General features: G+C 41.2%; 1 protein-coding gene across 1 annotated transcript; it reads right to left on the reverse strand.

Annotated features, from left to right (window-relative positions):
* Positions 1–3,852: 3,852 nt before the first annotated feature.
* Positions 3,853–14,291, reverse strand: LOC140076496 (cytochrome P450 2A4-like). Its single transcript, XM_072123025.1, has 9 exons — positions 14,060–14,291; positions 12,865–13,027; positions 9,410–9,562; positions 8,024–8,184; positions 7,395–7,571; positions 6,142–6,283; positions 5,787–5,974; positions 5,557–5,698; positions 3,853–4,571 (listed from the first exon to the last, which is right to left on the reverse strand). Exons 1-9 carry the CDS (start codon positions 14,237–14,239, stop codon positions 4,390–4,392), a joined length of 1,488 nt encoding a protein of 495 aa, XP_071979126.1. The 5' UTR covers positions 14,240–14,291; the 3' UTR covers positions 3,853–4,389.
* Positions 14,292–14,512: the final 221 nt, after the last annotated feature.

Consider the following 14,512-nt stretch of genomic DNA (forward strand, 5'->3'; position numbering starts at 1 on the left):
GTGTTCCCGTTCCCACCTGCCTGGACCTCCTGTTGCTGACCCCGGACTTGGACCTGACGTTGCATCTCTGCCGCCTGCCCTGACCCTGTGCCTGGACCTGTCTACGAGATTGTCATCCGCTAAGGTACCTCGACCTCGGCTGCCACCGTGGGCTAGTCACACCTGGGAACGACCTAGTGGTATCCTGCCGCAGCAAGTCCAACCCGCTTTGCGGCGGGCTCTGGTGAATACCAGGTGCCGCTAGGCTCCGGTTCCGGGTGTTGGCTAGTTACATCTCCCGCGGTGGTCCAGAGGATCCACTGATCCTGACAGTCACCAGGCTCAGACGTATAAATTTACTCTGCAAACATATAAAATGGGATTTTTAGAGCCCCAGGAATGTGCCCTAGTAAGGTCTTATATAAAGATGTATTATAGAAACCAATGGCCTGTACCTGTGGTGGATAACCCTCCAACATTGGGCCATAAATGCGATGGTTAACCATCCACACCAGGAGGCCATACCTGAGATGGCTACACCTTCACACCAGGGGGCTATACCTACAATGGTTCCCCTTCCCCGGCCATACCCGTGATGGCTACCCCTCCACATCAGAGATCCATCCTGGAGTGGTTACACTTCCACACCAGGGGGCCATACCATGATGGTTATTCCCCCACACTAGGGGGTCATACTTGTGATAGTTACCCCACCACAAAAGGGGGCCATACCTGTGATGGTTACTCCTCCACACCAGGGGTCTATACCTGCAATGGTTCCCCTTCCACACAAGGGGCCCATACCCATGATGGCTACCCCTCCACATCAGAGATCCATCCTGGAGTGGTTACACTTCCACACCAGGGGGCCATACTATGATGGTTATTCCCCCACACTAGGGGGTCATACTTGTGAAAGTTACCCCACCACAAAAGGGGGACATATCTGTGATGGTTACTCCTCCAAACCAGGGGGCCATACCTGTGATGGTTATGCCACCACCAAGATGATCACCATTACTGGTCAAATCATTAGAAACTTCAAGGATCCATAAAATGATATTTTATATATTATATTTTATATATATAATATACCTAATAACATAAAACCTTAGAGTCCCCACTTTAAATGTGTCTCCCCAGATTACAGGCTATTACCATTAATGAGCGATGCTGCATTATATAATGTAATAATAGTAATAATATAATGAACCTGCTGGTCCAAAAACTGTCCAGCTGAATCCAGAACGGTTGGGAGCTATGCATATCAAAGTTGTGTCCCCCTTTGCTTTCGGCTTTGGGGTGTCTTTTAGTTATCTATGCCCTTGTTTTTGCAAAAGAAAAAAAGGCTTTAAAAATTATTCAAATGACCCTGAGGGGCTCCAGGCTCATTTAGCAGCAATAGATTGTGGCTAATTTGCATAATTTTTAAAGTCTGTGAACACAAGAGCATGTGAAGCTATAAGAAGAGCTGATCCTACCATAGGGGGCACACATAGCATGTACCTGTGCTTGGCTTACAATCCTTGAACTTGGTGTTATATTTCCTTTAACTTGATGAAGTTTCCATCTGTAAGTGATCCATCCATGGGTCATCAATAGGTGATAGGAGGGGGGAGGGGGGTGAAACACCCAACACCGATGGTATTAGAATGTCTTATTCCACCTCCATTTGTGGGTTCCATCATTAAAAATATAATATATGATTAGGTCCTAGTAGTTTGGAGCTAAAAAGAAAACCCTTACAATATTATACAAGATATTCTAGAGCTGAATTTTGGTCAAAATCCATCATGTGAACAATTGCTCGCTGTTTACTTTTTGCACTACATTTTGTTGTTGTTTTTAAGCATTTTCTTCTTCTAGCAAACTATCGACTACTTTACTTAGTTTTAAGGTTTCTTCATGTTGCTGGGATTTAAGCCAAAGCAAATGAATTATGCCCCACCTGAAACACAGCTGGCATGAAGCTGGAATGCACCTAAAACAATTCTTAATCTTCTTTTAGTTTAACCAGTTCCAAACTTAAATGAATTCAAATGGGTCTTCTGAATTTGGGGGTTGGGGTTAAAAAAAAGGGTTCTTAACCTGCTTTTTTCTCCCTCTTTATTTGTCACTGAAAGTGCTGGGGTCATGGAACCCTCTTCATCCAATTTCTGGCCTTCTCTGACCATGGGACATCTTGTCCAATTCAGATCTACGGTCCAAAGAGGCCGCTGGTTGGCAGAGGCAGGTCACATGACCCCATAGAACTTCCAGCCTAGCTGTCAGAACCAGATGTTGAAGCAGGTTAAGTAACACCTTATTCTTGTCACCTGCTCCGATCTCCACAAGGTTTTCCCAGATTCCTTAAAAACCCATTTAATGATGATGACAGGACATTCATCATACTTGAAGCTGGTGCCATTCATGTTATATATTTAGCATTTGGAGCAGGACTTCTAGCTTAATTCTCACTGAGCTCTTATTAATTTACCGGCTCATCTCCCTGGTTAATTGATTCTTGCCAACTAGCTAAGTAATTGAATATAAATAATGTTGCTGATGCTTTAAGTTTAATTACTCAAAGCATTGTTGTTTTTTCTTTAAATTAGTAGGCCATAACTAGACATAACGGGGGTCATTTACTAAGGGCCCGAATCACGTTTTTACGTTGGGTTACCCAAATTTTACCGCTTTGCGCCGATTAGCACTGAATTCCGCCACGTTTTTGGCACACGCAGTCAGATTGTGGTGCACCGGCGGCGTCATGCACGCAACGGAAATCGGAGGCGTGCCCAATGGAAAACCCGTTGGATTTGGAAAAAAACGCAGTGTTTGTCACATGACACGCACTTACCTGCACCCAGTCTAACTTGGTGAACTTCCGACGGACTTCAGCGCAGCAGTGACACCTGGTGGACATCGGGCGCACGACCTTAGTGAATTGCCAGAAGACACGAATCAGCGTCGGAGAACCCGCCGCTGAATCGCGAATGGACCGGGTAAGTAAATCTGCCCCAACATGTCTAGTTGTCAATGCTGCACACGGCACACATTGACAACTAGACATTATTGGTAATGTATCAGTTACACTATAGCAATAAACTTAACCACCTCGAATTTGAATCTTTTGGCTTAGTAGGGTCTGTAGTTGTCTCCCAGCATCAGAGATCTTGTTGTTCAAAGCAGGTGTCCTAAGCTGTGTTTGAACCCAAGGGAATCTGATCTCTCATTCATCCAATATTTGTCCATGAAGTCTATTTGGTCTCGTAGTGTTCTGATGTCCTGATCTGGAACAAGACCACAAATTTTGAAGATCTCGCCAGCACTGGGGAGTCATAAAACTTACCCTGGTCAAGTTATCTGATTACTTACTGATTCTATAACAATTTGTGGAACTTATCAACTTGCACAACACTTGGCTCGTGTATTTGATCCTAAGAACATGTTGTTTCTGTTAGTTGAATTATAGTCAAACTCCTCACAGCGAACTTAAAAGAACCTTATAAGATGAGATGCGTAGAGGTTAGGATATGGAGAAGACTGAATGTTGCAGGATTATGTAGCAGCTGATAACGATGAGATAGGACATTAGTAGATGATTGGTTGGGTGGAACACCTGAAAACCGCAGCGATTGGTTGAGTACAGTGGAGCTGGGGGATACTTTGTATTGTATAACATGACTGCTGTTATAGGCATATCTTAGTGTAGAAGGAGTGGTTACCAATGAGTCATGATAACATTTCAGTCAACACACGTTTATGGTATTTTCCATAGCTTCGGGCCAAAAACATTTCTCATTAAGCTTTAATGTAAACTTTATGGTATAATTAAGATAATGCTTTAATATAATATTATAATTAAAAAAAAGCATACATAATCCTATAAAAATGCAGTTCTAGCTGCAGAGTATTGTATGACTGTAGTACCTCGGACCTCCCATTAACCACCTCTTATCATTGTACTGCCTTTTCACATTCTAATTTAAAGTTCAACAATGCAAAATTGTGAATTTCCAATATGTCTGTCTCTTTCCCTTGTTTATTTGATTACATTACATAAATCTATGAAAAATGTTAAGTGACAAGGGCTCGGCGTGTTCTCTCCAACCAGCTCTGAGATGACTGAGAGCTAGAGAAGGAAAAACTGCTAAAAATGCAGAATAAAGTGATGTATTGCCCTGGAATGGTGTTATTCTTTACATAAACTACTATACTACTGATACAAATGGTTTAGAGATAAGTTGTAAGTATTGATGTATCTGAAGATATCATTTTTATACAGCAATGGGTTCCAGACCACAGAAGGGTCGAAACATCTCCAACTGTCCCTATGTGAAGTTGGAGGACTTGAGGCTGAGAGATGAAATCTTCCTTAAACACATAAATTGGGTACATAGAGACACATATCTAGATAAATGATAACATTTAACGAGGGATAAAAGACATTTTATACGGTTTTGGAATGTTTCCAAATCCAGATACGACTGGCGTGATATCCAAGTCCTCCGGAGGAACAGGTGATTTCAAGTCAAAGTTTTGCAAAATAGGAATCAATAAATTAAACAGCTCCATGCGAACCATTGCTTCTCCCAAGCAAATTCTTTTACCTGGAGTAAAAACAAAAATTGCAGAGTCACTTAGCTGCACCTGCCATATGGTATCATAGGAAAAGATAAGGAGTTCACCAGTTGCAACTTTGACCTAATCTTAAAGAGGACCTGCAACGACCATTCGGGACATAAAAGCACCTAAAGGTCCATATGGTTTAGTGTCCCAAAGTGCCCTTTTCCACTGTGCCCGCAAAACAAAAAATTATACTCATCTAGAGATGGGTCCGATAAAACACATCAGACCCATCTCTTGTGCTCCCTGTGCCTGTGAAGTTGTATAGTGAAGCCAGAGATGTACACCCTGGCTTCATTATGCAAGCTCTATAATCACGGCACACGGGAACCAGTGGGCTGTGGTAAGTGTAGACTTTTTTTCTTTTGTTTTTTCAAACGGGTACATTGGTAAAGGGCAATTTGGAACCCTAACCTATGGGTGTTTTAGTGTTCAAAATCGCAAGTGGAAGGTCCCCTTTTATGGGGGATGGTGCAGGAGTGCGAAAAGAAAGAAAGTGCACCTAACCTTCTCTGGGTCGTGGTTTCCACATTAGCTTGGCACTTCTAATGAGTGGCCTCTATAGACCGCGGGACTTCAAAAATAATGACACATGGTCTGGGGGTTTGAAGCTGATCCAAGTCACCAGACCCATCACTATGCCACTCCAGAAACTCAAAGGTAAAAAAGTTTGAAACTCTTAACCCCAGCTGCATGAAGGTATGATGGTGGTTATGATACTCCCAAACCTACTGAAAGGTTCCCTGCTGCGATTCCTCTTGACCCGATTAGTTGAGATATTAATTGATACCAGAGCCAATGGAAGTTACGGGAAAGTCTTGTAGTAAATGACATGATCTGTCAAAGGGCTGTCGATTGGTGTGAAGCCATCACCAAGGTTAAAAGGAAGACATCTTTCATGAGAGTTACATAAATTCCTTTATAATGTTAAGGTTCACAGGTCTACCTACATACTATAGCCGGATATACCTGCAGCCAGAGGCATGAAGGCATCATTCTTCTTAAGTTCACCACTTTCATCCAGGAAATTCTTGGGGTTAAATTCATTTGGGTATGTGAAGCAGGTAGGGTCTTTCAGCACCGAGGACAACATTGGAAACACATTGGTGCCCTAGGATATAAGGCAATGTAGTTTAAAGAAGTTAAGGGTCTTTCTATTGGAAACTCTATTAACCAGCTACAATTAAGAGTCAACATACCTTAGGTAGAGAGTACCCTCTGTATGTAATGTCTCTTGTGGTTTTCCGTGGCACTCCCATTGGAATCAAATCTATGAAACGTTGTATTTCATGAATAACAGCGTCAGTGAATGGCATCTGATTCCGGTCTTGAATCTTTGGGCATCTGTCCCGGCCAATGACTTTGTCAATTTCCTTGTGGACTTTGGCTAGAAGGTATGAACAATTTTGACAATTACATGTATAATCAGGTTTTAAATAAGAAAATATGGTGTTTAGGAAGAAAATAAAACTTTTCGACCTAGATATGCCAAGGCATAGCGATTGGCACTCAAAGTCTCTCAGAAGAGAAAACAATGGCATTTGGGTCACCTACCAAGAACATCTGGATATTTCAATAGAAGAAGTAGAGAGTAGTTCAGGGTTGTGCTGATTGTTTCTACCCCAGCGAAAAAAATCTGCAGGGTACTGTTCACTAAATTGGTCATGTGGAATTCACTTTTGGGATTATTTTTTTCCTGAGAAAAGAAGAGGAAATTTTATTTCCAAATATATTATAAACTGTATTTTAATTATGTATTTGGAAAAATAATAAATACTGCAATTTTAGGTCATTCTTCCAATGTGGTATCACTATAGCCATGTGTAGTTTAAGGGTAACAGTTGCACCAGGACCTGGGGCAATGAACCTGTAGCCACGGAAAATGACAACCGTTTACAGATATAAAACCTAGAGGAGTTGGACCAAGTTTATTATCCCCTATCCACAAGGCTCCTACTGATCATGAGAATAGGGGTCATATTCCGAGAGATCCTATAGAGCGTGAATGGTGATGCTTAATTTGCCACTCATTTTATGAGGAATGGATGTTAGGGTCTAAAAGCTGTAAGCGTGCGGATAGGGGATAACAAATAAATTTGGGCCAACCCCTTTAAAACTCATGGTTCCCAAGATATAATCTGCGGGATCCCTCCCTACCCATCAGTAGAATCAGAAACCGTACATGGTAGGTGGATGGTTCTGTTTTCTTCTGGGGCTTAGGATCTTCAAGGTAACCTTATGGGGCACATTTACTTACCCGCTCCTGACGCGATTCCCAAGGTGCATTGTCCAATGAGGAGGAAGTCTGGCGCAATTCACTAAGCTCGTGCGCCAAATATCCTGCATGTGTCGCTTCCCCGCTCAGGTCCGTCGGAGTTCACCATCTTCTTCCCAGTGTATGTGAGTGCATTGCGTTGCGACACAATTTGAATTTTAAATCCCGCGCTTAGTCCAAATTAGTCGGGTTGTCCGTCGGCCATGCCCCCCGATTTGCACCACATGAAAGACGGCACCATAATCCAATCACGTTCGACCAAAAACCCCTGTTAAATGCGGCGCAAATCGGAAATAGTCGGGAAACCCGACGAAAATGAGGTCTGCAGACCCTTAGTAAATATGCCCCTATGTCTCTAATTTACAGCTGGTGGTAACATGACGTGGTGCAAGTTTACTGTGGGCCACCGGCCATCAAAACACTACCATGAAAGTGCTGGGTGTACAGTGTTGTTGGTTATTTTTTTGCATATGTTTGTCTAGTTTTGCTTATTACTTGTAGCATTTGGCTCCCCTGGGGCCTTTCTACTTACTTTTTTCATTTTAACAAGAAAAGCATCAACATAGTTTTGGGGGTTATTCTCATCCAAAGTTTTCTTGTTCATTTCAACACTTTTTTCTACAAACCGAAGAAGTTTTTTCAAACAGACGAAGATCTTCTGGTGTTTCCCAGGGATCCATTGCATAATGTGAGGGAACATCTCATAGATCTAAAGCAAAAGTGAAGGATTAGAGACTATTAGTAGTAGTGACCAATATCAGGCCGCATCTGTCAACTAATAACTAACGATGAGCAGACCCAGTTGGGTCAAAGCATTTTGGGTGGGGTCGTTGGTCATCAAGAAGTCATTATGGAGTGACACTCCACCCCAAAATGGCAGCGGCCTGCTGTTGACTATGCCAGCAGTTTTTAAAAGTTAAAGCTTGGTGCCAGTTCCGATTGTGGGTGTTAACACCAGCAGGAGGTTTAGCAACATGCAGCACCTACCTTGAACTTCTGGGGCTGGTCCTGGGGACCCAAACCCACTAAATTTGGTACCAACCCAGATTGGGATATATAACGAATATAAAATTACGCCCCACTCTCTCTACATTCTACTTCAAAGGACTGACACCAACTTCCACAATTTTCTGAAGGAAGGAACCTTTTCTTGGGTCTTACGTTGCCCCATGTTGAGCAGATAATGGTGAAGGATTCATGCATCAAGGAAACCACTTCCACGAGCTCCTCATCTTCATAGTCATGGCGATGTCCAAACATCATGGAAAAAATAACATTGCAAGTGGCTTTACTAATGTACAGTCGGGGCGCCACCCACGATTCTAGAACACACAAATAAAGAGTCAATAGATTTATACATCATACATATTTATTTTAGCCTGTTACAAAATATCTCACGGGAGGTTCGTAAAGTATCAAGGTCCTTACGAATTTTTTCATTAACATTAAACAATTAACTAAAAGGATGAAATGTTGTAAAATTAATAATCTATATATACTGATCAATGTGATATGGTTCTTTATGGAAAAGGGTCAATTTTTGAGGTGTGATCTTTGACCCAGTTAAGGTAATGCAAAATACAGTTGGGGAGGTGGACATTAGGCAGTACGAATACTCCAGCTAGGACACCATGCAGCAATGTGGTGTCTTATTATACTATGGCAAACAGGTTGGTAGTTGAATTTTTAGGCTACATACCCACGACCATAAATGGTGACTGCGAGCTAGCCAAAATAACGTCATACAGCTAATGGCAGCCATTGAGGTCTATTGAGCACGGTCACGGTGTGTTAAGCACGATGGGGCAGGTCAAGCTGTCTGAAAGTCAGAATATTTCTAATTGCCCATGGAAACCAATCACAGCTCAGCTTTCATTTTACCAGTGCTCATGAATATTTTAAAGGGGAGCTGTGATTGGTTGCCATGACTTTCAGAAAGCTTGATAAATCTGCCCCAATGTGCCTCACCAAGCCAAGAAAGAAAGAAAGAAAGAAAGAAAGAAAGAAAGAAGCCACCAGGATCAAATGTTATCCTGTTTCTAGGCAAAGACGATTAGCAAAGCAGTTTGAGACCAAAAGAAAGAATGAGGTTCTCTTTTGGATTTGGTCTATATCCGAAAAATTGTGTACATGGACAAAACATTCTAATGTTAAAGGACATCTACCACCAGGATGAAGGAGTGTGAATCAATCATACCCTGGGGTTCCCCACCTTGGGTAGGATCTTCTTTAATCTTCTTATGCCCTTATTTTCAATAATACGGCTTAAAAAAATTATGCAAATGACCCTGAGAGGCTCCAGGCTTCATTAAAACCTATGGAGCCCATAGTGTCTCAGGCTCATTTGCATAATTTTAAAATCCCTTTTTTTGCAAAAACCAGGGAATAAGCAGCTAAAAGAAGAATGGATCCTGCCAGAGTGGGCGCACACCAGTACGGTATGTCCATGTGCTTGGTTTACAATTCTTCATCCTGATGTTAAATGCCCTTTAAAGAAAACCACAGCACAGTAGACGTAGTAGACATGAAGTGATTGACTGTAACAACCTTTTGTTTTCTTCAGTTCCGTCACCAGGCACTGAGCCTCTTCCTGTATCTGATCCTCCGTACTCCTTTTCCCCATGCCGAAATCTCGCATTGTAGAAAGTGAGAATCTCCGTAGATCCCGCCATCTCTCTATGTGACTGGTGAAAGCGATCCCTAAAAGGGCAAATAATGTCTTACATTGAGCTTTCTATGTACCGATACATATTAATGCAGGCAGTAAATATCCAAAGTGAATCAAGTGACAAAAGAATGTAAGGAGGGTGTCAAACATATCCGGGGGGGGGGGGGGGGGGGATTTATGAAGCCACTTAGGTCAGACTTCTAGAGTAATTTGTGCCAAAAAGAGCCTACCACTGCTCCCATGGAGCGCGCCAACCTGTAGGCTATTTAATACTGATGCCGACACATACTTTAATTTGGGACATCAACCTTAAGTTTAGCTAAAAAATCAATTTCCCTACACATTGAAATGAGCCTTCGGTGCTACCCCTACGTCACTGGCTGTGATGTCACGTCGCTCTCGGCACTTATTGCCCATGCGCAGAGACAATCTATAGCACAGCTGCAGTGAGAAGTGGCAGGCTGCGCAACAGTTTTTCTCTGCGCATGTGCGATAAGTGACGTCATGACTCTCGACACCAGAGGGGGGGGGGGCGCATAAGAAGACGGAGGCGTGCATAATTAACCATTGGAAGGGAACGAAAGGTGGCCAGTGACGTAGGGGTACCACCCAAGTCTCATTTGAATATGTAGGTAAATCGATTTTTTAGCTAAACTAACCCAAAGTATGTCCCTAGCCAAAGTATGTGCTGGCATCAGGATTAAATAGCCTACAGGGTGTCAGCAGTGGCAGGTTTCCTTTAAGACACATTCATATAGGTTTCCACTGCTCTACATTACATGAGTATTGTAGTAGAGTATATTGGATCAGAGCAGCGCTGGTTCAAGTTCAAGTTTTGGATTTAAAAAAAAAAGAGAATAAAAAGTGAGTTTAAAACAATAAAATAAATCTAAATAAATAAAATATAAGTCCCAAAAATTTAAATTTCCCATAAAACACTTATTAAAGTACAAAAAACACAAATCCACCCCCCCTCCCCATATTTGGTATTGCCGCATCCATAACAATCTTTACTATAAAACAGAATCCCGCAAGGTGAACGCCGTAAAAATAAAATGTTCCGAAATCAGATCATTTTTAAATTATTTTTAATATCTTTAAAAAAATTCTCTAAAAGTGATTAAAAAATGTTACACGCTCCAAAATAAGAGCGCTAAAATGAACAACTCTCCTCACACAAAAAAAGCCCTTAACCATATTTGTCAGCAGAAAAATAAAAAAGTTATGCCTCTGAAAAGAAGGTGATGCTAAAATTTCCAAGATTTTCTCTAAATTAGTTTTTATTCCGAAAAATTGGAAAAAATAAAATAGCCCTATAAATGGGGTATTTCCGTAGTCAAGGTAATAAAAAAATAAAAATAATGGATAATTTTTTTCTGGTATCATGAACAGCCAAAAAAAAAAAAGCAAAAAAATTCTGATGTACCAGAAAAGTACATCTCATGGGTCAAAAAAAAAATTAGCTAATTTATATAAACATTAAAAATTTGAAAAAAATATTGCCTGTTCAATTTAACAATCCGCTCCTTCCCTTCTATGCTCGGTCGTGCGCCCATACAGCCGGTCACCACCACATATGGGGTGTCAATACACTCGGGAGAAATTGGGTATCAAACTTTGAGGAATTTTTTTATAATTTCATCCATTGTGAAAGCTTAAATTTCTGCCTAATATAAATGTATTGTCCGAAAATATTACAATTTGTAGACCTCGCCTCCATTTTGTTTTAGCTATAAAACAGCTAAAGGGTTAACAAACTTCTTACAAGACGAAGGTTGTAATTTGCATAGGGGGGTAATTTAAAAAAAAAAAATTTTTAGTCTATCATTTAGGCCATTCACAGTCAGTCGAAAGTTAAGCGGGTCCCTATGAATATAGGTTTTGGCAATTTTCCAAAAAAAGTGAAAAATGGCGCCGAAATTCTAAGCCTCATAACATTCTAGTAAAATATGTGCAATCTTAAAAAAACATCCTAACCTAAAGCAGACATTTGGGAAATGTTATTTATGGATTAATTTGGATGCTATGAGTATCTGCTTCAAAAGTAGAGGATTTAAAAATTTGAAAATGAAGAATTTTTATTAAATATTTGTCCAATTTCCATGTTTTTCATACCGAAACGCAAAAGATAACATCCAAAATTTTTTAACTAATTTGGCCACCTGCATGACATCACGTCGCCACAGACCTATCTTTTATCTACAGGAAGTAAAGAATGAAGTTTCCTGTTACATGACAGCAAGAAGAGATCTAGAAAAAATGTTAGGAATTGATAGAGAGAGTGGACAACCCCCTTAAAGGAAATCTACCATTTGTTTTCATGCATTATGAAGCAAACATACCTTAGCTACACTGATGCAGAAACATATCTTGTTTAATCCCTGATCCGAGTGGTTTTGCTCAAAAATTAATGATTAAATTCAGGACCTTGGGAAAGCTGGGTGTCTACATAAACACATTAGACACTGTACAGTGCAGACAGGACTTATCAACCTGAGCTGGATGACTCATACACAGCAGCTGGGGGATGGTGCAGCGATTGATTACTTCTACCTGCCAGGTACAACACAGTAAGTACAGCATTCTCTAGAGCAGTGCATAATTAGAAGCCACAGGAGCAACAGAGCCTCATTATCATAATCTGTATTTGTTTTTTTAGCAAAACTACACCATTCAGGGATTAAACAAGATGTGTTTCTGCATCAGTGTAGCTATAACATTCTCAAGGTATGTTTGGTTCATGATGCATAAAAGCAAATGGTAGATTCCCTAACTGACCTTATACACAGGATATGTTCACATAATGCATTGCCCTATTGTTAAGGTTTCTGCCTCATAGAGGTTTGAGGTTCAGTGACAAATATGTATGATTTTGCTAGAGAACCTTCCTAGAGGAAATCTTCCACCAGGATCGAGGACTGTAAACCAAGCACACTGACATACTGGTGTGTCCCCCCTCTGGTAGGATCTGCTCTACTTCTGCTTCTTATGCCTTTGTTTTTAAGAATAAAAGGCTCTAAAAATTATGCAAATTAGCCTAGGGGTCTCCGGGCTACATTAAAACCTACGAAGTCCTTCAGACTCTTTTGCATAATTGCTAAAAATGTTTTTGTAAAAACCAGGGAAACAAACGCTCAAAGAATAGCGGATTGTGGCGTAGGGGGCACACACTAGTATGTCAGCGTGCTTGGTTTACAACCCTTGGTCCTAGTGGTAGATGTCCTTTAAGGGTGGTCCACAGTAAGCTCTTTGCCCATTGGCCACACATAGAGCTCATGTACAAGGTTCCACTGTTATACAGTTTATATTATTAATCTGAGGGCACGTTACTCACCATAGTTTTTGTAGTAGAAATCAAAGGAAGGAACGTCACCTCGAGCTAAGAAATCATCTCCTCTGTCCACATAAACTTCTTTCACGGCTTTGTATCCCGAGACCACAATGACCGGTCGGGAGCCAAGATAAACGGTGAACACATCTCCATATTTCTCACTGTGCTGGATGGAAAGAAACAACGTCATCATATTAAATTAATGAGCCTCCTGGTTCTCCAAAACAAGACAAGAATCTGAACAACATCGAAGATGGAAGACGGTGAAGAACACAGTAGTCTATGATGACCACAATGAGGTCAAGGTTCCTTGTTCCATAGAAGCCCTATTGGCAATAGTTTTGGCACCTGAGGAGTGGGGTCAATTAAGAAATAGAATAATTATTCTGTGAGACGATGGCCACAATAAAGTGCAGATCCCTCATCAGATATTGACCCTACAGCAGTGGTTCTCAACCTGTGGGTCGCAACCCCGGCGGGGGTCGAACGATCAAAACACAGGGGTTGCCTAAAGCCCTCGGAGCCACGATTTTATTGCCTTTTTTGGCACGAATACAATATTCTTGTACGTGGTTTGGGGTCACCACAACATGAGGAACTGTATTGCAGGGTGACAGCATTAGAAAGGTTGAGAACCACTGTCCTACAGGAATTTTTTGTTCATACCTCTTTCTCTACCAGATAGTCTTCCTCTACCATGAGAAGATTCATAGAAGAGTATTTCACAACCCGGCTTAGATCCTTGTGCCAACACATAAGTATTGCCTTCATGTGGATTTTCAGAAATTGTTTGGTACAAAATACGGTTAAAGAGCCATTTTTAAATATTGCAAAATTGGTGCCATGTGTTGTCACCACAGAGGTGCAAAACCAAATGTTCAACGTTCTTAAGCTCAACCATGGTCGAAGCATGTGGCTGCTGGTGGCATCATTACTATTGATGTGGCCAAACACAAACCTTAAAAATTATGTTAAGGGTCGGGTCTTGAACCAAATCCAAACCCCAATTGAGGGTGTTAACTCTTTAAATGCAGTGGCAAAGCTGATAGCGGGTGTTAAATAGGGAGGGGGGAGGGTGCCAAACCCCAACCTTACCCTAAACATCATTGCAGGTCTGTTCATCACGAATCATAACATATACATAGGACAAGTAATGGTCTAGTTACACTCAATGTTGGAGGATAACTCAAAGACTAACCTTCAGCAGAGCTTGCACTATGTCTCCTCCGCTTAGCTGTAGAAAGTTCCCCAGTATTGGTAGAGGGGTCGGTCCAGGTGGTAACGTTCCCTTTCTCCAGAAATGCTTAAAACCCATAAAAAAGATGAGACACGATAAGAAAGCCACAAGGAGGAGAGTGACTTCTTCGGAGACATACATCCTGACTGCTGACTGTTCTCTAGTTCTCCTGAATAATCTCTCTTGGAATAAGTTCTTTCCTCTCGATGTAGAGGTAGGATAAGGACACTGGGCGGGGGAATTGTTGATTTATGTGTTAACCCATTTTTATCGTGTTTGGTCAACCAGACCAGGTTACAAAGGGTTGAGAAACTGTAAACTATGTTTTAAAAATACAAAAGGGATGAATATTGCAGTTGTTTATGTCGGCAAAGGTGCAAAATTTGGATTGGGGACATATATTCAGTATCTAAT

Source organism: Engystomops pustulosus, chromosome 9 (genome assembly GCF_040894005.1).
Source record: "Engystomops pustulosus chromosome 9, aEngPut4.maternal, whole genome shotgun sequence".
NCBI lineage: Eukaryota > Metazoa > Chordata > Amphibia > Anura > Leptodactylidae > Engystomops > Engystomops pustulosus.